At 44.9% G+C, this 25754-nt stretch overlaps 2 protein-coding genes across 3 annotated transcripts in view; one reads left to right on the plus strand and one right to left on the minus strand.

The window, feature by feature from the left end:
• SLC7A7 (solute carrier family 7 member 7) overlaps positions 1 to 14249 on the plus strand; it is a 33718-nt gene extending 19469 nt beyond the window's left edge. For both annotated transcript variants that reach the window (XM_036356052.1, XM_036356045.1), the window contains exons 3-10: positions 9039 to 9164; positions 9942 to 10086; positions 11443 to 11566; positions 11793 to 11896; positions 12183 to 12279; positions 13158 to 13307; positions 13516 to 13699; positions 13911 to 14249. In XM_036356052.1, coding sequence (XP_036211945.1) covers positions 9039 to 9164; positions 9942 to 10086; positions 11443 to 11566; positions 11793 to 11896; positions 12183 to 12279; positions 13158 to 13307; positions 13516 to 13699; positions 13911 to 14017 — 1037 coding nt within the window. In that variant the 3' untranslated portion in view covers positions 14018 to 14249. The remainder of the gene's footprint in view (positions 1 to 9038; positions 9165 to 9941; positions 10087 to 11442; positions 11567 to 11792; positions 11897 to 12182; positions 12280 to 13157; positions 13308 to 13515; positions 13700 to 13910) is intronic.
• Positions 14250 to 15360: 1111 nt separating this feature from the next.
• On the minus strand, positions 15361 to 23771 carry OXA1L (OXA1L mitochondrial inner membrane protein). Its single transcript, XM_036356061.1, has 10 exons — positions 23661 to 23771; positions 23098 to 23259; positions 21934 to 22147; positions 17593 to 17736; positions 17259 to 17344; positions 16528 to 16692; positions 16231 to 16335; positions 15957 to 16119; positions 15792 to 15872; positions 15361 to 15713 (listed from the first exon to the last, which is right to left on the minus strand). The coding sequence occupies exons 1-10, from the start codon at positions 23721 to 23723 to the stop codon at positions 15586 to 15588; spliced, it is 1311 nt and encodes a 436-aa protein (XP_036211954.1). The 5' UTR covers positions 23724 to 23771; the 3' UTR covers positions 15361 to 15585.
• Positions 23772 to 25754: the final 1983 nt, after the last annotated feature.

Below are 25754 nucleotides of genomic sequence, written 5' to 3' on the forward strand. Positions count from 1 at the left end.
TTTAAAAAAAATATCTGAGACTTTTTTTGAAGGTTTATTATGGAAACTTTCAAACATATCCAAAAGTAGAGTGAACAATATGATGAACTCCCAGGGTTCATGAATGACAATCAACATTGTTTTATCTATACTCCAACTTCCCCAGCCTTACCCCACTAGATATATTATTATTATTTGCTTTTTTAAAAAAATATATTTTATTGATATTTTTACAGAGAGGAAGGGAGAGGAATAGAGAGTTAGAAACATCGATGAGAGAGAAACATTGATCAGCTGCCTCCTGCACACTCCCCACCAGGGTTGTGTCACAACCAAGGTACATGCCCTTGACCGGAATCAAACCTGGGACCCTTGAGTCCACAGGCCGACGCTGTATCCACTGAGCCAAACCAGTTAGGGCTATTATTTGCTTTTTAAAACTGCTTTATTAACTTCACAGTATGTAATGAGCATCTTTCCATGCAATAGGTAAACTCCCCTGCTGACAGAAACTTACAAATTGGGTCAAAACACAACATTCAGTTAGAAACTGGTAAAAGGAGACCCACTGGAAACAAGCAACACCAAAAGGGTCACAATGAAGGTACATCACGAACATGTATGTTTAGGAAGCAGGTGTGTCTCCCTATTAACTTCAGGGAGAACATCAGGATTCAAGGCATTAAGGCAAAATTCATCGTGATGGTGATGGTGCGGGGGTCAGTGCTAACTGCTCACAGACTTTGACTTGACTGCTCTCCCTCATGTTTTCCATTAGCTGTCTCATATCTTTCCAATCCTTTCCATATTCTTTTGTCTCACCCTTGCCTGTGGCTCTCCATGCCTCTGCCCCCATCCCATCTACACTGCAGGATGGGCTGCCCAGGAGGGAGCCACCCATGATTTTCTCCAGGCACACAATATTCACCAGCTTCCAAAGGGAAGCCAAGGCTCTCCTTTATTAGCACCTTGCTCCTTTTCATCCTTTTTTTTATTTTCCTGTTTGGCATTTTCCATGTTGAAACATTTTTTTTAATTGCTTGTTCTCTTTGGACGCCCTTACTCTTGGGCCTATCCTCCTCTGAATCTTGCTGTGAATGCTTGGCAGTGACAGTTGGACCCTCAGACCTGCTCTCCTTCACATCTGCCTCCTACTCTTGGGGTTCCCCTGGTCTGTGGGCCCTCAGGGCACAGAGAACAGGAACCGAGAAGGGTATGGGTTATCTCCGATTCTGACACACGCACTAGCAAGGTGCCACCGCACTAGATTATTTAAGGTAAATCCAAGACATCAAGCCATTGAACCTGTACAGGCTTCAATAGCAATCTCTAAAGCAGCGGTTCTCAACCTGTGGGTCACGACCCTTTTGGCGGTCGAACGACCCTTTCACAGGGGTCGCCTAAGACCATCCTGCATATCAGATATTTACATTACGATTCATAACAGTAGCAACATTACAGTTATGAAGTAGCAATGAAAATAATTTTATGGTTGGGTCACAACATGAGGAACTGTATTTAAAGGGCCAGAAGGTTGAGAACCACTGCTCTAAAGGATAAGGACTTATTTATTATTATTATTTTTTTATTTTATTTTTATTTTTTAAATATATTTTATTGATTTTTTACAGAGAGGAAGGGAGAGAGATAGAGAGTTAGAAACATCGATGAGAGAGAATCATCGATCAGCTGCCTCCTGCACATCTCCCACTGGGGATATGCCCGCAACCCAGGTACATGCCCTTGACCGGAATCGAACCTGGGACCTCTCAGTCCGCAGGCCGACGCTATATCCACTGAGCCAAACCGGTTTCGGCAAATATATTGTATTGATTTTTTTACAGAGAGGAAGGGAGAGGGATAGAGAGTTAGAAACATCGATGAGAGAGAATCATCGATCAGCTGCCTCCTGCACACCCCCTACTGGGGATGTGCCCGCAACCAAGGTACATGCCCTTGACCAGAATCGAACCTGGGACCCTTCAGTCCGCAGGCTGGCGCTCCATCCACTGAGCCAAACCGGTTAGGGCCTAGGACTTATTTATTATTATTATTATTAAACATAACCAGGGAAATGAGGAATCCTTGTGAGGAAGTGACTTTGCTTGTTCAATTTTTGTACCTCCCAGAAAAAGAAATGCTAGGTTTCCTCTGAAATACACTCTAAATTCTAGGCAAAGGGATGCAGAAAAGTTCAGGGCAAGGAATTATAATTTCATAGCCAGGGATTAAAAGAAAAAAGACCAGGAGCTTCTTTAAAGTGAAATTCTGATAAAATAGTTGAAAATTATCTTATTTAGGAAGAAAAGGAGAGTCATCTGAAGAAACCAATGTGATTGAACACATTGCTTTTTGATAAGCTTAGAGTTTTAGAAAGAAGAAGGTGAGAGGTGACATAACTAAGACTAAATATAGGGGTGGCCCAGAACTGCAAGAAGGGTGCCCTGAAGGTTAATGCCCAGCATAAGCTAAGGTCTGAAGAAAAGACTGAGGACGGACAATAAAATGCTCTAGAGCAGTGGTTCTCAACCTTCCTGTTGCCGCGACCCTTTAATACAGTTCCTCATGTTGTGGTGACCCCCAATTTCATTGTTACAAATTGAACATAATTAAAGCATAGTGATTAATCACAAAAACAATATGTAATTATAGATGTGTTTTCCCATGGTCTTAGATGATGCCTGTGAAAGGGTAGTTCGACCCCCAAAGGGGTCGTGACCCACAGGTTGAGAACTGCTGCTCTAGAGGAATGTGCAGAGTGAGAACAGGAAGGGAATGGTAGTTAGTTACATGAAAGTAGTTGGTGGCCAGAAAGCCTAGTTTTCTTCACTAGTATTTCTACACTAAATATTAGTATTTAGTAATATTTAGTAATAATAGTATTTCTACACTAAATATTTCCTAGCAGGGGATTGCTAACCTAGAAAGGGTTAAATTAAAACAACAACAACAGCAGGCTACCAGATGTAGGCCAACAAAAACGCAAGGCCAAGAGCATTAAGCAGGTAGTAATAAAGCATGTCATTGCTTTAAATGTCTCTAACTATCCACTTGCAGACAATTGGAAAGGATTTAGAATTAGTTGAGATGACAGAATCCTGGCATCTCCAGGATCTGGGAGAACAGGAAGGGTGTGAAATGAAGCTGTCGAGCGATGTATTAGGCTATAACAAATACCACCAATTATTGGCTTAAAGCAACACAAATTTATTATCTTTTAAAAAATATATATGTTATTGATTTTTTACAGAGAGGAAGGGAGAAGAATAGAGAGTTAGAAACATCAATGAGCTGCCTCCTGCACACCCCCTACTGGGGATGTGCCCGTAACCAAGGTACATGCCCTTGACTGGAATCGAACCTGGGACCTTTCAGTTTGCAGGCCAATGCTCTATCCACTGAGCCAAACCAGTTAGAGCACAAATTTATTATCTTAACCATTCCATAGGTCGAAGTCTTCACTGGGTCTCACTGGGCAAAATTAAGGTGTCAGCAGTGCCTAGAGGAGAATCCATTTTCTTGCCTTTTGTAGCTTTTAGAGGCTGCCCACATTCCTTAGCTCATGGACCTGTTTCATCTTCAAAGCCAGCAGTAGCTGGTCAAGTCTTTCTTCACCTCACATCACCTCACCTCACCTCACCTCACCTCACCTCACCTCACCTCACCTCACCTCACCTCACATCAATCACATCACATCACTCTGACACTGATTCTTCTGCCTCCCAGGGCCTTGTTCTGCCCACCACAAGGAAGAGGAAGAGGTGGATTCGGAGCATGCTGCACTGACTCTTTGAAGTTGATTCCTGCCCAAATTCTAGGTTCACTTGATTAGCAAAGTTTGAGAGGAAAGGAGAATCTCCAGTAACCTGTATAGATTCACTAAAAACAAGCCATGCTAAGCTAACCTTGTGTTTTGTTCACTTTAATTTTTATTAAAATGCAATATACACCAAGAAGCAGTACACATTATAAGTGTACAGCTTGATGAATTTTCACAAATTGAACACACATGTAACTGGCATCTACGTCATGAAAGCAGCCCTCGAGCCCTTCCTGTGTTCCTCCTGGTCACTCCCCTCTGTCCCACCAAACACACACAAAGGGAAATAAGTCACTGTTCCGACTTCTAGTAGTATAGATTAGTTTTGCCTGTTTTTATGTAAATGGATATAAAGGGTATGTACTCTTCTGTGTCTGGCTTGTTCACTTAATATGTTTGTGAAGTTCATATATATATAGCAGTGGGCAGTTTATTCCCACATGCAGACATTGACCCACACGCTCAGGTGTCTATCCCCCCATGACCCCCAGAAACATAGAAAGACACTTGGCTGAGTGGGGTCAGGGTCCGAGGGCCCAAAAGCCTCCATCCTGGGACAAGGCAGCAGTGTGGCCAGGTGGTGGTGTGGGCCCAGGTGGTGGTGGTGTGGGCTCAGGTGGTGGTATGGGCCCAGGTGGTGGGGCAGTGTCCTTTCTCCCAGAGAAAAGTGCAGAGACGGTGCCGAGACCCCAGGCAGGAGGCCACACTCTCATAGCGATTGGCAGCAGGCAGGCCAGGGGCAGGGTCCTTCCGGATCCTTCCTGAGGGCCCGGCCCGCCAGACTGTTCACAGCTCTCAGGAGGTGCGGGAACCGAGGTACCACTGGCTGGCTGGGCATGGTTCATCCGTATTTTTGTGTGTGTAGTAGGTGGATTATTCTCACTGCTGTTTAGTATTCCACTGTATTGATTTAGCCACTCTACTGTTGATAGGCATTTGGTTTGTTTCTAATTTTTGACAGTTACAATGATATAGTTATGAACAATCTAGTATACATATGTACTAATTTTATTTGAATCATTTGATAGCATTGTTAGATTGTTAGAACAGAGACATGTGTACACAGTTTTCAGAGAGGTTCTTGGCAAACTCTCATGATATTCTTGTTGACCAGCTGGAAAAAGGTGGACTCAGAATAGTTTGGTGGATTCCTGATTGATGTTCTGGAATAATACCAGCATACAGGAGGGTCTATCGCAATAGATTACAGGGCTCTGCCTATACTGGTCAACATTTTTATCCAGTGAAGTTAGTTCAAATGCCTTCAATTTTGTATTTGAAATGGAAGGCATTTGAACTGACAAAATTAAGGCAGATGGGACAGATGCCTAGAAATTCACAAAGGAATGTGAAGTGCCATATTTGGGGATTTTTAAAAAATTCATTTTTATAGGCCCATTAAAGGAGAGGGGAAAGTTCATCAGTTTCAGGTGGGGAAAAAGGGAGTTGTAGTTGACAGTGAATTCAAACTGCAACTCCACAGTCTGCAAATTGTCTGTAGTTTCCTGTGTGTATCTCACGTTTTCAGGGAGACACTGACAAAGTGAAGTGTTGTAAATGCAGAGGAGAGAACTGGGATGGTGAATAGTCTGGAAGCCATATTTGTCACACAAGAGATTGAAGAAACTGGATTATTAGCCTGAAAGAGGGAAGACTCAAGGGGGACAGGATGTAAACATTTAATGATAAGAAGGGCCCTTATGTGGAAGCGGCTTTAGCTTGATTCAGTGTAGCTCCAGAGGAGAGGCCTAGGACTACTGAGTAGAAATGGCGAGAAATGTGTTTTTGGGTTAGTGGAAAGAAGAGCTATTGATCTCTTTTAAAAAAATGGAATGAGCCCGGCTGGTGTGGCTCAGTGGTTGAGTGTTGATCCATGAACCTGGAGATTGCCAGTTCAATTCCTAGTCAGGCACATGCCCAGGTTGCGGGCTTGATCTCCAGTAGGAGGCAGCTGATGGATGATTCTCTCTCATCATTGATGTTTCTATCTCTCTCCCTTTCTCTGAAATCAATAAAAACATAATAAAAAAAAAAAAAGGAATGATTTTGCTAGTTAAGTATTGAGATTTTATAGTCCCTGGGCATTTGAAACAGAAAATGGACTCAATAGTGGCCTAAATTTTGTGTGTTACATTGTATGTATTTAAAACTCGGTGCTGGGAGAATTATAGGTTTATCATTCTTTTTCAGGGACTTCTTAGTTTGGGCATCTACACTAAATCTGGGTACCTGATTCTGAATGGGCCTGCAAGCTTCGTTCTGTTCTGGATCTATTTAGGCGGTTCTTTCCTGGCTTTTAGTTCCAGAGTTGATGCTGGGCCTTAGTGGCTGAACTACTCCAGGAGCCCATGGAGACTGGGTTTAGATGCTTATAGTAGTGACTTCTTCACAGCTTCTCCTTTATCCAAAGCAGGTGTCAAAGCAGGAATGGAACTGCAGCTGAGTCAAGGGTCCAAAGTGATTTCAGCCCGACTTCCTGTGGACTTGGGTCAGTGTTGGGTGGAGACTGAATTGCACCTAGAGATAGGAGGGTAGGGCATCTCTGTCCTTGAGATTAACTTGAAGCTGCCTCTAAATTCTAACTCCATGGTCCTCCCCCCACTTTCCCTGCTTCTGAAGCAGGAGGTGGGGCCTCCGGTCAGCTGTATCCGCTGACTGGGGACAGAGAGCCCAGTCAGCACTGCTGCTTGCCATACCATTTCCTGTTTCATGGCCAAGAGGCCCTGGAGGAAGCTGGGTTTGGGAGAAGGTGCTTTCTTTAGGCAGTTCCTCTGCTTTCTGATTTCTTTCCATAGGATTCCCTTCTCCATTAAAACCAAGCCCCTGTGCTCAATACAGAGAGTAGATCATGGCAATATGGTGGGACAGTGGCTGAGAAAGAAGGTGGAGTGTGGGTGGGCGGTGACTGGTGGGTTAAAGGAGGGATACAAATGGATGGAGTAGAGAAGCAGTAGGGGACTAAAATGTAAACAATCCATGTATTTTCATTTCAGAATTTGTTATAACAAAGGGCAGAACTGAGAGCAGAACCCATGGCAAAGGGCTACAGACTGATTCTGAACCAGAACTAGTCCCAGCCTACTCCCGTTTGGGATTATGGCCCAAGGTCACTCTGATGGCTAAGCATGGATTTTCTGGCAGCATCAGTTTTCCCTGGGTTCCATTTGTAAAACAGAAGCATAATCCCAGGGGTTAGGGGAAGGGTTACAGGAGGAAGAGAAGGGCTAGAGGCAGAAGTACAGTGGGGCATAAAGGATGGGTGACTAGCTGAGGAGGATCAACAGATATGAAAGATTTGTGGAGGGTGAGATAAAGACACTTTAGCCATTTTGTAGGGTGCTTGTGGAGACTGTATGCTTCTGTCTTTAATTATTAACAGCATTGGTGAAAAAAAAAAATAAAATGCCCAGTTGGTGTGGGTTAGTGGTTGAGAGTTGACTTATGGACCAGGAGGTCACGGTTCGATTCCTGGTCAGGGCACATGCCCCAGTTGTGGGCTTGATCCCTAGTGTGGGGCATGCAGGAGGCAGCTGATCAGTGATTCTCTCATCATTGATGTTTCTCGCTCTCTCTCTCCCTTCCTTTATGAAATCAACACACACACACACACACACACACACACACACACACACACACACACACACGGCACTGAGAAGTTACAGGTACATGTTTTGCCCAGCCCTGTGATAAGAGTTGATTGTTTGTTGTCTCTTTTATTAGGCAGAAATGCAAGTGCTTCCATGGGACAGAAATGTCCTTTTGCTAGGATGAGTAGAATAGGAAGGTTACAAGGTAAGGGAGAGAAAGAGACAGAAGAAAGGACCGCTATTCTGAGAGGCTGCTCTTTCCTGCTTCTCAGGATGAAGTAGCCTTTGGCCAGTGTGATGAGGCTAGGACACAACAAAACAGGAGATCTAGGGACACTGAAGGACACGCCACTGCCAGAACTAAGACAGGGAATACTTCCTGACCGTGTTGGTGGCCTGAAGCAGGCAGGCCCAGCACGGGGCCTCGCTTTCTCCACTGGAAAGGCAGGCTGATTCTGACCTTGCCCTTTGTGAGAAGGACTGTTAAGCTGTCCTTGCGCTCCAGTTGCTGAGCCGGGAAGGAAGGAGCAGTGAAGCGATGCACACAGTGGGGATGTGCCTGCCCGTGTAAAGGTTGGCGGCGGGGGGGGTGGGGGTGGGGTGGGGGGTGGGGGGGTGGTTGAGTGACATTCTGCTGAGTTTCAGAATTATATCTTGTGACTCTTCCCTGCCACATCCTGGTGCTGTCGGTCAACCTCACAGCATGTGTGGGCTTCCCTTCTTGAATTTCTTTCTCTGAAGTGGATTGTAACTTTTTTTGTGTGTAGAGGGTGATGGATTTCTCTGAGGTTCTGACAAAAGCTACGAACCCTTTTCTTAGAAAAATGCATATACTTTGGCTATTCCTACATAACACTTTACAAAACATTCCAGGCTTTGTGGAAGCCCTAGGTTAAGAACTCTGGTTCTAAGGGCAATCCATGAATGAACTTTACTGAAGCTCAACCCAGTAAAGGGATTACCTCTACCTCAGGGGAAGGACTTGAGGACTGTTTGTGGCTCTCATTTTTTTGTTGTTCAGCCAGGAAAAATGCCCTGTCCCCATTCCGTAGGAATCTCTGTTCCAAGAATCTTTCCAAGCGCAAAAACAAGCAGCTCAGCTGGCAGGCAATATCAGGAAGTCTGGCCTCCATCCTAAGCCCTGGCTACAAGTCCTGACCTGCTGGCCCAGACATTGGATAAATCACAACAGGACTTGTTAAGGTTAATAGTAATACCACAGCATCAGTGTCCTGGGTCCTAGAGCCCATATGAGGGGGTAGGAGGGTGAAGAGTGGGAAGAAACCATGACTTTTCAGAGAACACATCCTAATTCCCTACAGCTACCAGTTGCCTCCCACTGCTGTGAGCACTTTTGTATGTAAGCAAATCCACATTTACTTTGTTTTGCGGCTCCCATTTGTGTCATCTCGCTCAGTGTGTGTGTGTGTGTGTGTGTGTGTGTGTGTGTGGTACTGTGTATATAGGTGGTACTGGGTATATAGGTGCTCAGCAAGTTCTTTTGCATAATAGTGAGGACATTCTGGGTGGGGTTTCCAGTGCAGTGCAGGTCTGAGCCCAACACTTATTACTGGTACTGGAAAAATTGCTTGGGAGTGTAAGGCCATCTGGATGGTGCAGTCAGTCACCAGTCAGTATTGTTTTTCTTTCAGGTCTCTTAACCTTCATTAACTGTGCCTATGTCAAGTGGGGAACAAAGGTACAAGACTTTTCCACCTATGCTAAAGTACTGGCTCTGATCGGTATCATCATCGCAGGCATTGTTAGACTTGGCCAGGGTAAGAAATAATATCAACTAATACTTGTTAACCATTTTCTGTGTCACAATCCTCTAAGCCCTCTTTGTGCATTATCTCATTTGATAGGCCCTATTATTCCCATTTTATAGATGAAAAAAACTGAGGCTTCAGAATTAAGTATCTTGCCGAAGACCCTACCTATTAAGTAGTGGAGCTGAAATCTGTACCCAGGCACTAATCCCGAAGCCTGTCCTTTAACTCCTATGCATACTGCTTCCCGGTGGAGGATGATCTTGGCAAAGGGGCTGACAGCCGTGCACTGGGAGATGGCTTTTGCAGATTGTCAAGCCCCAATGCTGTGGCTCTGACTGTTGTCCCCTTGGGAGTGAGCAAGGGCAGAAAAGAACTCTTTATACCCACTCCTCTCCAGTATCGAGGCCTGAACTACTCTGATGACCTGGGCATATTGAGCCTTGCCCTTCCTCCACCCTGGATCAGCTCAGTCTGGTGTTAGAAAGGAGGCAGAATTGGGCAGCTTGCAGGGCAGGACAGAACTGCATCACTCCTGTTCTCCAGCCCTTCTCCTAGGAATCCACCTTGGGGCCTTCCCGTCAAGATCCCCATTCTGTGCCCTGCATTTGGCCCATCACTGTAGATGTCTTTCTGATCCCTGTTCCTTCACTGATAGCCTTGCTGCCAAAGGTGTTCTAAGCTACTCACCTGCTGTTAATGATACTTTTCTATTCCTTTACTGGATGACCTTGAGGTTGGGGAGGTCACTAATTCTTCTGCCTTTCCATGTTCTCTGGGTTCCAGGAGCCTCGAATCACTTTGAGAATTCCTTTGAGGGTTCATCATTTGCAATGGGTGACATTGCCCTAGCACTGTACTCAGCTCTGTTCTCCTACTCGGGCTGGGACACCCTCAACTATGTCACTGAAGAGATCAAGAATCCTGAAAGGTAGGTATCTCACCATCAACTTTACACGGATAATGATAGCCTTCATTTACTGAGCTTCTACTGTGTGCCACACAGCATACCACAACCACCGAGATATGTTTTTTATCAACCCCATTTTAGTAGATGTGAAGCCTGAGGCCCAGAAAAGTATTATATCTGTGATCACAGTAACAGAGCTATGTGAAATTTCTTGTGTTAAAAAAAAATTTTTTTTAAGGTCTTTTCACATTTATTCATTCTTCCCTGTATTAAGGCAGGCTGTACTATGGATGCTTTTACAAGACTTTCCTTGCTAGGTCTTTCACTCACCCATATCTCCACACAGAGAACTTGAGCTCATAGACTCCCAGAACCCTTCCTGTTTCCCTTCTGATCCTTTGTTTCTCAAATTCACACTAGCATAGTGGTATTGTCATTCAATGGGATCACCTCACCATTGTTACCCTAAATTACCCTCTAGTTATGCAGGGTGAAGAGCACTGGACAGGGATTCACAGGGCCTCTCCACTGATTTGTTGGATGACCTTGAGGGAGTTCTTGACATCTATCTGCTTACTTATGTCTAAGAGGGTGGTGAATTATATGATCTCAGAGCTTTTCCTGGCTTTGAAATTCAGAAATTCTGGGAACTAAGCTTTGCCAAGGAGTGGAGTTTCTATAAATTTTTTGTCAAAAGAATAATAGATTCCTTTTGGCATTGAGAAACAAAGAATACGTTTGGTACACTTCCAGTGTTGCAACCAGAGCAAACAGAAATAGGATTGAGGCCTGGGTGGTACTTCCACCTACTGGACAGAAGCTGAAAGACTTGAGAGTATTTAGTTCCGCCCCTTTCCCCCCTCCATTCTGTGAAGAATGTTTATAAAGATCATGGCTTTATTTGGGCTAGAGGGACCTTGGGAAGTCTTTGCATTTTTCTCTTGGCCACTGGTTAGGATGGTATCCAAGGTTTTCAAACATATCTCCCAGGTTGCTTATTCATATACACACACTGTTCTTCCTACTGAGGGACTATCTTTTTCTCTGGAGACTTGGCCTTCATGTCTTCTTATATTTCTCAACCTTAGACAATTTTTTCTTATATTTTAAAATTTTTCAGTGTTCACAATTATAAAGAATTCTTGGGTGTAAAACAGAAAACAAAATGAACCCATCTTCCTGTGCTATTATTATATGACACAGTTCTTTATTAATCCTTTATTTTATTTTACTTTATTTTGGCATTGTAGCTGTTTCTCTAAATGTGATTATCCTTTCCCTTGATGTTCTTTAGTTCTTATGAGTTCAAACCTAAGGATTAAAGGAGAGATGAGGATGAGACTACGGACTAACGTATCTACTATTCTATGGTTGTAGGAATTTGCCCCTTTCCATTGGCATTTCTATGCCCATTGTCACCATCATCTACATCTTGACCAATGTGGCCTATTACACCGTGCTAGACATGAAGGACATCCTGGCCAGTGATGCTGTTGCTGTGGTAAATGATTTTCATTAGCAGAGAAGGCTGAGGGTGTTTGTGGGCTTCTAGGTACAGTGCAGCTCTCGAAAGTCCCAGTAAAGAGACAGTCCTTGAAAGGATACTTGGATACTGGGATTGCAAGGAGGTACTGTTACCTCTGTAGTAGAAGGGTTGGATTCCAAGTAGTGGGAATCTAGGGACATGCCTGTCCACGCCTTTCATCCCTAATGACTCTTTTCCTTAGACTTTTGCAGACCAGATTTTTGGAATATTCAACTGGACAATTCCAATAGCAGTTGCATTATCCTGCTTTGGTGGCCTCAATGCTTCCATTGTGGCTGCTTCTAGGTATGAATGGTATCTTTTACTGAAAAGTATTTTGAAAACTATGGCAGGGGGAGGTAGGACTTATAGGGTCCAGACTTTAGTCACTGTGCTCCCCAAATGACATTCACAGCCTCTTTGCTCTTGTTTCCATCAGTAGCCTCCAGCTCTTACTAATCTCTATATTGAGCTCCATTCCATATTATCTACTCTTTTGGAGGTGATGGCAAAGTGAGGGCCCTTTAGCTCATGAACCAGGCTATACCTAGTGTCCCATGTTCCTCAATCTCTCCTGTTTTACTTAAAATAGGCTTTTCTTTGTGGGCTCAAGAGAAGGCCATCTCCCTGATGCTATCTGCATGATTCATGTCCATCGGTTCACCCCAGTGCCTGCGCTACTTTTCAATGTAAGTGATACCAAGGATGAGGCTGAAAGCCAGATTGTGGGGGAAACTTTAGTAACAGTAGAGGCAACTGTCCTAGCTTTCTAAAAAATCTAAAGGAGATTCTAACAGAAAAAAATACTAATGGAACATACTGTGGGCAAGACACTCTGCTAACTGCTGCAGTGGTTCCTAAGAGAGAATCTATCTTCTCTAAGGAATGGTAATCTCCTTTGGTTTAGGATAAGGCATAAAGCACATGGGATTATTTATAATGACTGCCATGATAGTCAGTGATGTGGTGTTTAGGGAGGAAACTACTTCCATGGGGGAAAAGGGTGAACGAGGAAAGACTTCTTTGACTAAGTGCATTAGGTTACGAGAAACATCATCAGAAAGTTCTGAGGTAAAGCAATGTGAAGTTGGATAGTGGGTGCTGAGCTGGAAATATAGGTTGGAGCCATTATGGGGAGGCCTTTAAGCAAAAGATTAAAAAATTTTAAAAACATGTATTTTTTGTTGATTTCAGAGAGGAAAGGAGAGATAGAAAGATCAATGAGAGAGAATCATTGATTGGCTGCCTCCTGCACACCCAACACTGGGGATTGAGCCTGCAACCTGGGCATGTGCCCTGACCGGGAATCGAACCATAACCTCCTGGTTCATAGGTTGATGCTCAACCACTGAGCCACACCAGACAGGCTAAGCAGATTTTTGAGGAATTGTTTTGAGCTATACTTTATAGAAAAGGAATGAGGTATTTAAACTCAGGTGCTAAAGAGGGTGGGAACAGAAAAGGACAGATGGGGAGGCTCTGAGGATTTGACAAAGGAGAGGGACTCGGTAAAGGGGAGTGAAAAACACCTCCAACAAAGGCCCTGAGGAGCTGATTGTGCTTACAGGGAATCATGGCATTGATCTACTTATGTGTGGAGGACATCTTCCAGCTCATTAACTACTATAGCTTCAGCTACTGGTTCTTTGTGGGGCTCTCAATTGTGGGTCAGCTTTATCTACGCTGGAAGGAGCCTGATCGACCTCGTTCCCTTAAGGTAAGTCACCTCCATCCCACCTCTGCTCCATCTGCCCTGGGGATTCTAAGATGGTTTATTTAGAAACCTTTGCCCTGGACTTGCTGGTGTCAGTGTGTTGAGATGAAGGGAATGGAAAGGCAGCTTAGTGCTCTGATCTTCACAGAGGTGGGGTTATTTTAGCTGTCAATCCTGAGCTAACTTCCAGTTGTTTCTTCTGTGCCCTTAGCTCAGCCTTTTCTTCCCCATTGTCTTCTGCTGCTGTACCATCTTCCTGGTGGTCATTCCACTTTACAGCGATACCATCAACTCCCTCATTGGCATTGGCATTGCCCTCTCAGGCTTGCCCTTTTACTTCTTCATCATCAGAGTGCCAGAACAAAAACGACCTCATTGCCTCCGAAGGATTGTGGGTAAGATCTGGATCCTCAGGTTAGCTTGGCTAATGTACTTTTTTTGGCCTTTGCTGAAAATCCTGTTCCAAGTCACCTTTGCCACAGCCCCTTCCTATAGTTAACCCTAAGGCTTAACTGAATTGTCTCCTCAGGCCCAATCCTATTCAGTGCCACTGGAGCTCAGACCAGTTGACCTCTTCTGAGTTTTGATTCAAACTTCTCTTTGTAGCATCTGCCACATGGTACCTCCAGGTCATATGTATGTCAGTTGCTGCAGAGATGGATTTAGAAGATGAAGGAGAGATGCCCAAGCAACAAGATCCCAAGTCTAAGTAAATAACACCCGGAATCCTGAGATATGAAAAGCAGAACCTCATCTTCTACTGGTTGGAGCCAAGGAAGTTGAAAAGGAATCTTACTTCTTTGGAGGCACCTGTCCAGAAGCCTGGTCTAGGCACCTTCAACAACCTTTGAACTTGCTTTTTCTGAGATAGACAGTAATTTATTTGTTTTGCTACATATTGTTCCAGATTTTTAAAAAGGGATAATAAAGCAGACTGTGGTGGGAGCATGTCAGGTGTGGGTTTGGTTATTCTAGTAGCACATTCCCATGTGTTAAGATATTCACTCATCTCTGGGTGTGCCTAACTACACCACTTTTCCTTTAAAAGGATCAATAATGCTCCAAACTTCCTGTCTCCTTTAGAGAGACATGAAAATGTATGGGTGCTGGACAATAAAAGGGTTATGTCCTAAGCTTTGAGTGGCTTCATTTTACATAATGTCTCTGGGGCAGTTCCTATTAGACTGGCAGGAAAACTAAAAACAATCTAATGCTTGAAAGTACCCGAGTATTTCTTCCCTCTCAAGCCCACTGTGGTTCTCAACCTTCCTAATGCCTCGACCCATTAATATAGTTCCTCATGTTGTGGTGATCCCCAACCATAAAATTACTTTCATTGCTACTTCATAACTATAATTTTACTAGTTATGAATCATAATGTAAATATCTGATATGCAGGATGTATTTTCATTGTTTGTGACCCACAGGTTGAGAACAGCTGGATAAAACCAATCACTACCCCTAAGCTGCTGTAGCAAAATGTTAGGGTTGTTAGATTAAAAATGACATCAATTTTCATTTTTCTTAATTACCACTAAGAATTTGAGCCCAGCTGGCATAGCTTAGTGGTTGAGTGTCGACCTATGAATCAGGAGGTCAGTTTGATTCCTCCGGTCAGGGCACGTACCCAGGTTGCAGGCTCAATCCCCAATGGGGGGCATGCAGGAGGCAGCCAATCAATGATTCTCTCTCATCATTGATATTTCTATCTTCCTCTCCCTTTCCCTTCCTCTCTGAAATAAAAATGTATTAAAAAAAAAAAAAGAATTTGAGCACATCTACTTCTTGAAGGATATTTTATAGGTAATCTTGGAGTAAATAAATGTGGTTATTCTATTTAAATATAATCTCAACTTATCAGGAATATCTCTGTGACTGCAAAGCAAATGTGGCTGGAACAACACATTTATGGGTGGAGATCTAAACTCTTAACACCAGGTTACTTCACTGAGACACTTCCTAAGAGCACGGGCCAGCAAGAGCAATCACCATCAACCTGTTCTTTAGTTTTTCTGAAGCACACAATTCACCTCCCCACTTAATAAGTACCAGGAAGCAACATATAATACAGAGGTTTACTAATTCTGTAGATGGAGAGATCACTTGGCTCCCGAGTGCTCTTTTATGCTTAGATGTAAGAGTTTACAGTGGAATCCATTTTAAAACAGACATCTCCATGTCCCATAGTTTCTAGGTCTGGGGCAAGGACCCAGCAAAAATCTTGTTCTAAGGCTGAGTCTTTGGACAAACAGTTAATGTCAGTATGAGCAGGGAACAGAATTCAGCCGAGTGTGTCCCGCCAGGGTTGCTTTGACTTTGGTTTGTTGCTGCTGCTGTTAGGGGTGTTGGGAGGGGGATTTTTACCATGCTGTAGCAGAGGGTTGTGGGTAAAGGTCTGTCGTAAGGGACCTAGGGAAAGAAGAGAAGGTTAATGAACAAAAGAAAGGGAGAAACAATGATAGAATTTAGCCTGAAAGGGTTATTTACCCCTGGCTGCTAGTTCCAAGTGATTCTGCATGCGCCGTTCACGCTCTTGTAGCTGATAGTTGAGTTCAGCATTCTTCCAGCCTATATAAAGAGTCAGACAGTTGGATCTCATACCTATTTTTAGACCACTTTCCCCTGGTCCTGATTCAGAGAACAGGCCCTTACCACTTTTGAAGCTCTTTATGAAGCCTTCCCGTGGAGGTAATCTGTCGGGGTCGTGCACAACACGTTGGGGGATTTTAAGCATAGTGCGTACACCTGGAATCCGGAGGCAAGACACCTGGACCAGGGAAAACATATTCGAGGAGAACCAATACACGAACACTGCCTAGACGAGAAGGAAGAGAAGGTACTTAGAAGCTGCATCCCTGATCAGCCTGCTGGGAGGTGGCTAGGCTAGGAGGAAGGACTTGAAGCTAGCCCCTAAGTCATTACCTACCGAGGGGAAATGGACAGTTATGGGCAAGACTGCCAGGGGTATCACTCTCATAACATTTCTCATCCAGTGGAGGTCAGAACTTTGCACACCAGTCTCAGCACCTAACTGCCAAAACAACAAACAAACAAACAAACAAAAAAAGCAGAGGAAGGGTAGCAATTTTAGTGACTATGGCTCAAATTTCTTACCCATCAATGCTATTCCTCCAGGGAGTGAAGAATGACTATTCTGTACAACTACGTTACCCCTAATCCCAGTTCACTTTGCAGGCCTGGCACTTGGCCAACCTGGACTTACCTCAAGGACACCCCACATTGTAGCAGTGACTACCAGTGGTAATATGTAGGTGGGGTCAGATAGTGTGAGATCCTGGAACCACCAGAGGCCACCTGTCTGTAGGCTGGGCACAGGAAGGTTGGCCATTTCTCTCAAGGAAATGAAGAAGGAGATGAAGATTGGTGCCTATTACACAGGGTAAACAGTATCAGTATCCTTTATCTGAGGGGATATTTTCATTATTCCATTACTGAAAACCACCTGCTTTTTGGATGTCTAGACGAGTGGTTCTCAACCTTGGCTGCACATTAGAATCACCTGGGAATCTTTTTAAAATCCTGATTTCTGGGCCCCATCCTCCGGAAATTGTTTCTTTGTTACTAATGTTGTGGCCACACCCCATAACAAAGAAACAGAATTTCTGGAGGATGAGGCCCAGAAATCAGGATTTTAAAAAGATTCCCAGGTGATTCTAATGTGCAGCCAAGGTTGAGAACCACTGTTCTAGGGCAGTGGTCGGCAAACTCATTAGTCAACAGAGACAAATATCAACAGTATAATGATTGAAATTTCTTCTGAGAGCCAAATTTTTTAAACTTAAACTATATAGGTAGGTACACTGTTATTAACTTAATTAGGGTACTCCTAAGGCTTAGGAAGAGCCACAGTTTGCCGACCACGGGTCTAGGGCATGGGAAACAGGAGGTAATCTAATTGGTTCAGGATAAAATAAGAAAAATATTTTTACTTACCTGAGTCAGAGGTAGAATGAGAGGTTTAAAGAGTTTAATGTCATGCTTTTTCTGATACAATGTCATCTCCGAGGAGGCCCTGTAAACTGTGAAGTGAGGGGAAGTTAGTGGTTGGGCAGATAGTTACATTGGTGGAAGTGGCCATCCTCATCACCTGGCCCATGACATTTCTAACTGACCCTGACAAGCTACTGGAACCATCAGCCCAAGAAGTAGGTAAAATTTCAGGACCTGCCCAGATGTAGCAACTCCTGACTTAGGTTGTTTCCTTCCCCCCGCAGAATGTCAGGAAAAGTGTAAATGTGGTCCCACGCTCATCCTGCAATTGACTCACACTCAGCATGGTCTCCTGCCAACTTGGCCTCTCTGATTCGAGTGGAAAACTTCTGGATCTCTGGCATGTGGTTGTGGATCTTGGCTGCCTCTCGTTGGCCCTTCACAATGAGAGGAAACACCAGGCAGCGGGCAAGGACTGTACCTACAAAATACACACAAGGATTGGAGTAAAATTAAAGCAGTTCTGCAGCTAGAAGGTTGAAGATTTCTAGGTTCTCACTGAAAGGATCTCTCTTATTCTAGTCTTTCCACTCTGTGACTTATACCCAAGGGACCTATACAATGGGTAGGGATATGAGTTAGTTTCTTCAAGGCTAAGTTCTCTGCTTTGACATCACAAAAGTCTAGCAGTAACTTCTCTAAACAAATGATCATGAATCTAGTTTGTTTCCTTGAACAAAAGGCGACAGTAGGTACTTTTCTAGACGAATGGTTTCCAAACTTTTCTATCAATGGAACATCTTCCTCTCTGCTCCCAACTCTTAGTCCTAATATGTATAACAGATAAAATCAAGCTGTCCTAGGTGAGGGGACAGACAGTCTGGCTATAGGACTGTTAAAGTTCTGGACCTGCTTTGCTCAGAGGTACCTTTACAGAACTCTGGGGTTCTCATGAAAAAAGTTTAAAAGCTGCTGTCCTAGAAACCTCTGGAGCAGGAGATAATATGGTGGCCTGCTGTTTTAAGCTCCTTCCTATTTATTTATTTTTTTAAAAAATATTTTTCATTGACTTTAGAGAGAATGGGAGAGGAACAGAGAGATAAAAACATCAATGAGAGAAAAACATCATTAATCGGCTACCCCCTGCATGCCCCCTACTGGGGATTGAGTCTGCAACCTGGGCATGTACTCTGACCGGATATTGAACTGGTGACCTCTTGGTTCATGGGTTGACACTCAATCACTGAACCACCCTGGCCAAGCCCTATTTCTTTTTTTACAATTCATATTTCCTGATTATGCCAACAAATATTTATTTATGGTATATATAGATAAACAAGTGGGTTTGGCTAAAAAGAGATGGGAGTTGGGGAGAGATACAGGTTTAGGCTTTACCAACATTGTGATGATAATGTGCTGTGGAAAGAGGGGAGCTAAGAATGGAACCCAGAATACCAGCACTGGAAATGGGAAGGTGCAGTCAGAAAGTTGGAAGAAAATCAGAAAAGACTGTCACGAAAGCCAAGGAATATATTACCAAGTCTGAAGTGTCTAACATAGAAAGGTCAACTATAAAAAGAAAAGTGGATTTAGCAATAATGCAACTGGCAGTTAAAATGAAGCGGTATTGATGAAACCAAGATGGCAGCATAGGTAAACACTGGAAATTGCTGCCTCCCACAACAAATTCAAAAATACAACTAAAAGACAAAACGGACATCATCCAGAACTACAGGAAGGCTGGCTGAGTGGAAATTCTACAACTAGAAGGAAAGAGAAAAGCACACTGAGACTCAGAGGAGGTGCGGTGTGGAAGTAAAGTGCAGAGGTACGGAGGCGCACGCGGCAAGGGCTGGCAACTGAGGACACGGCTGTCATTTTGAATCGGGAGGGAGTCACAGGCCCCCGATTGCTCTGAACTCTGGTTCCAGTTCTGGGAAGTCTCTGGGGACCCAGACTCATGCGAGGAGAGATTGGACGGTCTGGCAGCGGGCAGCTTTCTCGGAGGTGCTTGCAGCAATTACCGGGACACTGAGACTCGGGGCCCCTTAGGGCAGGGCTGAGGATCAGCCATAGCTGTTTGCTCCGCCCTGTTGATCCCCTGAGACCCTGCCCCACCCAGGCTTCCGCAGAGGCTTTTGCATATGAATGCCCTGGCCCTTTGCAATCTGAAAATTACCTAGCAAACTGCAGCTGGGTCAGAGAGACCCAGAACTTCCAAGAGAAGGCCCAAGGCCCCACAGCAGCTTGCACTGCTTCACAGCTGGGCCTCATATGGGCACCTCCAAACCCCAAAAAAGGAAGGGGAATCTGCAGATCTCTTCCTAGCTCCTGCTGGGTAGCCTCAGGCAGAGTCTAAATTAGCACCTCCTCAGATCCAAGAGCCAGTGTACCCAGTGGTCAGAGGGGACCATCCAGATTACAACTCCTCAGATCCATAAGGGACACACTCAGGAGGCAGACTCCGTGAGCACCAAAGCCCCACTGAAGCAACTCTTGCCCAGAAGGGTGTCTTCAGCACAGAAGTTCTCCCACTGCAGACACAGCTGATTCTCACAGCCAATTGGCCTGGAGGTCAATTCCTCCCAGTGATACCTACAACAATCAAGGCTTAACTACAACAAGACTGTGCACAAAGCCCACAAAGGGGTGCACCAAGAGTGTCTACCTCAGGTAATCGGGGAGGCTGAGCCACTGGGCCCTATAGGACACCTAGCACACAAGGCCACTCTACCAACACAGGGAAGCATAAAAAAAATGCGGAGACAAAGAAACAGGACACAAATGACAGAAATGGAGGAAAGCAAATGACTGGATATAGAGTTCAAAACCACACTTTTAAGGTTTTTCAAGAACTTTCTAGAAACTGCCGATAAATTTAGTAAGACCCTCAAAAAGTCTGGTGAGACCGCCGATAAATGTAGTGAGACCCTCAAGAAATCTAGTGAGTCCCTCAAGGTTATGAAAAAGGACCAACTAGAAATTAAGCATACACTGGCTGAAATAAAGGATATTATGCAGAGTTCCAACAGCAGACTAGAGGATCTCAAGAATCAAGTCAAAGATTTGAAATACGAAGAAGCAAAAAACACCCAACCAGAAAAGCAAAATGAAAAAAGAATCCAAAAATATGAAGATAGAGTAAGGAGCCTCTGGGACAGCTTCAAGCGCACAACATCAGAATTATAGGGGTGCCAGAAGAAGAGAGAGAGCAAGATATTGAAAACCTATTTGAAGAAATAATGACAGAAAACTTCCCCTACCTGGTGAAAAAAATAGACTTACAAGTCCAGGAAGCACAGAGAACCCCAAACAAAAGGAATCCAAAGAGGACCACACCAAGACACATCATCATTAAAATGCCAAGAGCAAAAGACAAAGAGAGAATCTTAAAAGCAGCAAGAGAAAAACAGTCAGTTACCTACAAGGGAGTACCCATATGGCTGTCAGCTGATTTCTCAACAGAAACTTTGCAGGCCAGAAGGGAGTGGCAAAAAATATTCAAAGTGATGAATGCCAAGAACCTACAACCAAGATTACTTTATCCAGCAAAGCTATCATTCAGAATTGAAGGTCAGATAAAGAGCTTCACAGATAAGAAAAAGCTAAAGGAGTTCATCACCACCAAACCAGGATTATATGAAATGCTGAAGGATGTCCTTTAAGAAGAGGAAGAAGAAGAAAAAGGTAAAGATAAAAATTATGAACAACAAATACACATCTATCAACAAGTGAATCTAAAAATCAAGTGAATAAATAATCTGGTGAACAGAATAAACTGGTGATTATAATAGAATCCCCTGATTCACAGAAAGGAAGTGGACTGACTATTCTTGGGGGGGTAAAGGGGTGTGGGGGATGTGGGAAGAGACTGGACAATAATCGTGCACCTATGGATGAGTGAGGGTGGGGGTGGGGGCGTGGGAACCGGGTGGAGGGGAGCTATGGTGGGAAAAAAGAGGAACAACTGTAATAATCTGAACAATAAAGATTTAATTAAAAAAAATAAAATAAAATGAAGCGGTATTAGTAAAAGCCAGATTGCTGAGGATCAAAGAGTGGAAAGAAAGAAGTAAGACCACTGGATACAGAATACCCTTTTAAATAACAGCTATGAGAAGGAGAAAGACAGCATAGTAGAAGTTAAAGGTGAACAAAAGATAAAGGGTAAAGATTTCCTTCCAAGAAACACATGGTATGCTTGAGCATGTTTGTATGTTCAGAGTAGGGCAGTAAAAAGGGAGCTAAAGACACAGGGAGATGATCGCTGGAGCACGTGTAGGAGGCTACAGAGTCTGAAGCACAGTGTTAGCCTGCAATGTGAGTGTCTTCCCAATTCTGGGGTTTAACTGCTTGACCTGACCTTCTACTCTCCTGAACCAGGGCAGCTTCATCACTGTTAACAAGGTCCTCTTGCTCTAACCCCATGCTCACACTCAAATATCTACACTTCTTGAATTACGGATGATGTAGTGGTATTATAATGCCCTTTAGGAAATATAGGTAGAATGTAACTAGTATCATGAGCCTTTATCCCACATTTGAATCATCTGTTTTTTCTGACCCCTAAACTTTTGCACTATTTCCTTGACCCCCTCACAGAACTGCTATTCTTTAAAGTTCTCTCCCTAAGTCCCCATTTTGTCCAGGATCCCTTTCCAGGATGCAGTCCTCTTACACAGAGCAATGGCCCCCCACCAAGGGAGGCCAAGGTCAACATGCATATATTCCAGTAGGTTCTGGATCAATCCCACTGGGGTATATGACCCCAGCCCAAGTTCAGCGAAGCTCTGTTCTGCAGCAGCTTGGACTACATCTGCAGTCTCTCCAGAAGCCACCTCAGTTACTGCTGTGGGTGAGGGCGTTGCAGGAATGACCGGAGGGGCCTGAACCTGTGCAAAAGGAAGCCATGTGTGATATTCAGTAGGTGGGACACAGAAATTGAGGGTTCCCTTACGATAACCAGTACTGCGTTGTTCACCTGACTCTACTTCTTGTTTTCCCAGGTTAGCCTACATGTCCACAGAACTCAGCTCTTAAAAAGAACATTTTATTTCCCCCCCAAAGTAGGAAAATAACTTCCTTATAGTAAGATTTCATGAAAGTTATTTCTAGCATCAGTGCTTTCCAAACTTCATTCGAGTATCACTGTTATGATTTTGTACATACTCAAACTATTGTACTCATTTATTTCCCTACAGTGGTTCTCAACCTTCCTAATGACGTGACCCTTTAATACAGTTCCTCATGTTGTGGTGACCCCCAATGTCATTGTTACAAATTGAACATAATTAAAACATAGTGATTAATCACAAAAACAATATGTAATTATATATGTGTTTTCCGATGGTCTTAGGCGACCCTTGTGAAAGGGTCGTTCGACCCCCCAAGGGGTCGCGACCCACAGGTTGAGAACCGCTGATTTAAAACAACTGAGTTAAGACCAAATTATCTTTAAAAAAAAAAAAAAAAAAGACCAAAATATCTACTTGGTTTCATCCTCAAAAATATCAATATCCATGAAATCATGTAACGATATGCAAGTTTCAATTCTTCTAATACCCACACCTGGAAACACATTTCCTATGGCCATCGGCGGCTTGGCACTACGTGGGAACAGGGGCAGGCACAGAATGTAAACCTCTCTGGCTGTCCTCGCAAACCCCTCCCCGGCGGACCCGAAAACACCCCAAGGAGAGATGCTCCCATTCCGGGGAGCTGTGTGCAGTGTGCAGAGCACTCTCCGGCACGCTCCCCTTCCCGCTAGTCAGAACAAAATAAAAACAATCAACCAACCGAGGAGCACCGCTCCCGCCAGCGCAGGGTTGGGACCGCGTCTTACCTGGGCTTCTGCAAACGAGATGGCAGAGACACTGAGGCCGCGGGGGCCGGGGGCCGCCAGGAGGGCATAGCGGGGGCGCGCGCCGCACCGGCTGGCTGGGAACGGGAGCCCGGCGGCCAGCGGTGGCCGGGGCCACGGCGAGGGCCCTGCGACGCTGTGGAGCTGCGCGCGGGAAGGAGGAGGAGCACTTTAATCCGGAGCAGAAGTCGCGCATGTTGCCCCCGCCCCCCACCCCGCCCCCCAAGAAGCGGGCAGCCCGCTCCCACAGGTGAGGACTGCACTCTCCGCGACCTGCACCTCACCTGCCCCAGGCCCACCCCGCGGCCCACAGTCCAGGCCGAGGTCCCCTTGGCGGGGAGGCCTGTTCCCGGGTTCAGGCAACCACACAGGGTCGCTCAGCCCGCGGGGGCCAAGAAGGTAACCCTTCTGCGTCCTCGGGGACCCGAGGTCAGGGACACAGGCCGGCGAGCAGGGCAGCGCTGCTCGTGCCCCCAGAATGCGGGCCCCCGGCTCGGGTCCCAGGGACGGGCAGCGCCCGCGGCTCAGCCCTGGCGCTCCCTTACTTGCCGCTGGGGCCACAGCAGGCGGAGGAGCTCCCGGCGCCCAAGCAGCAACACCCCCGCCATCTTGACGGGAAGAGGCCTTCCGTTCGCACCTGCGCACTCGGAGCCGCAGCCGCGCGGGCCGGCGCCCTTTTGGAAACGGGCGGAAGGAGCCTGGCGGCCATGTTGGAAGCGGGCGAGAAGGGCCGAGGGCCGCAGCGACACGGCCGCGCGCGCGGGGAGGGTGTTCTGGAGGGTGAAGAGCCACCTAAGTGTCCGGGAACGGAGGAGTTCCCTCCATCTCCAAATCCGTGATTCTCCTGCGACGTGTTGAGCTATAAAATAGCCCCAGGACAGCCTTGGCTGTGTCTGGTGTGGCTTTTTTTTTTCGTGCCCCCGGATGTTCGATTCTTATTCCTAGATAAGATTGTAGTAGCGGATCCAGTGAAACTTACGCTGGCATCTGGCAGAAATGGAAGGAAGGCAGCTTCTAGGAATAAATTACGTCGCAGATTAAAAGCAGAGTTTTAAGCCCTGGCCGGTTTGGCTCAGTGGATAGAGCATTGGCCTGCAGACTCAGGGGTCCCAGGTTCGATTCCGGTCAAGAGCATGTACCTTGGTTGCGGGCACATCCCCAGTAGGGAGTGTGCAGGAGGCAGCTGATCAATGTTGCTAACTCTCTACCCCTCTCCCTTCCTCTCTGTAAAAAAATCAATAAAAAAATATATATTTAAAACACACACACACAAAACAAACAAACAAACAAAAAACAAAAAGAGTTTGAAGAGGAGACCCATCTTTCCCTTTTCCCCTCCTTGGTGGGGCTGTGTGAGGAGCACCTTGTGACCGAGGGGACAAGCCTGGAGGTGCACAGCTAGCATGCAGATGGCTGGGTGGGAAGATAGAGAACCTCTGGACACTTGGTGAAGTCACTGAGCCGCTGCATCGAGCTTGGAACCACCCAGCCCTAGACTTTGTTGTGTAAGATAATTAAAGCCTTTACTGTCTGGATTCTAAGTCTCTGTTGCTTGGGTGTTTTGCTTCTCGAAGCGAATAACTTTTCTTAAAGATACATGAGGTGCAGTTCCTTCCTTCCAAATAAAAAATAGTACAGCTCAGAAAGGCAAAAATTGGTTATACTGGAACCCCTGAAAAGTCAACTACAAAGTGCTTTTTGAATGACAAAGCATACTTGGGAAAGATACAATGGCTGGATAGTATTTCAATCACTGCTTTTTGGGGATCGTTATGAATATACCTGACAGAAATGGTAAAAATAGGAGCCAAAGAAGTAGAATATAGATTTAGTAATAATTAGGAGTATGACTGGTTAATCACATATGTTGGATACTATGGTAAGCAAGCTTTTGTTGCTGTTGTCACTTTAAAGAATCAATACAGCCCTGACCGGTTTGGCTCGGTGGATGGAGCATCGGCCTGCGGACTGAAGGGTCCCAGTTTTGATTCTGGTCAAGGGCATGAACCTGAGTTGCTGGCACATCCCCAGTAGGGGGTGTGCAGGAGGCAGCTGATCGATGTTTCTCTCTCATTGATGTTTCTAACTCTCTATCCCTCTCCCTTCCTCTCTGTAAAAAAAATTAATAATATATATATTTTTTAAAAAGAATCAATACAGTTGCCCTGGCTGGTTTGACTTAGTGGCTAGAGCATGGGCCTGTGGACTGAAGGGTTCCAGGTTCTATTCCAGTCAAGAGCACATGCCTGGGTTGTGGGCTCAATCCCCAGTAGGGGGTGTGCAGGAGGCAAGCCAATCAATGATTCTCTCTCATCATTGATGTTTCTATCTCTCTCTCCTTCTCCCTTCCTCTCTGAAATCAATTAAAAATATATATTATATATAAAAGAATCAATACAGTTAGAACTGATGACAAATACACAGCTAAGGGCACTTGGGGAAAAATAAAACTATCCTGTGGTAGAGAGTTCCTTTGGTGGGCCCCAATAGACCATATCTCCCATTATTTGCACCCTTGTACAGCCTTGTACAGCTACTGTAGAAAATAGTACAGAAGGCCCTTAAACAACTAGAAGTAGAACTACCATATGACCCAGCAACTTCAAGTCTGGGGATATGGAATTTCCTTTCCAAAAAGG

The sequence above is a fragment of the Myotis myotis genome, unplaced genomic scaffold (genome assembly GCF_014108235.1).
Source record: "Myotis myotis isolate mMyoMyo1 unplaced genomic scaffold, mMyoMyo1.p scaffold_m19_p_1, whole genome shotgun sequence".
Lineage (NCBI taxonomy): Eukaryota > Metazoa > Chordata > Mammalia > Chiroptera > Vespertilionidae > Myotis > Myotis myotis.

Bases quoted from the DNA above. Each gene is read 5' to 3' on its own strand.
- OXA1L (XM_036356061.1), bottom strand. From the start codon at position 23,723: ATGGCGGGGGTGTTGCTGCTTGGGCGCCGGGAGCTCCTCCGCCTGCTG. The intron at 16,693-17,258 runs GTAAGTAAAAAT...CCTGTGTAATAG, and splicing joins TCATTCTACCTCTGACTCAG to GCACCAATCTTCATCTCCTT. The intron at 15,714-15,791 runs GTAAATAACCCT...TTCTTTCCCTAG, and splicing joins CTTGGAACTAGCAGCCAGGG to GTCCCTTACGACAGACCTTT.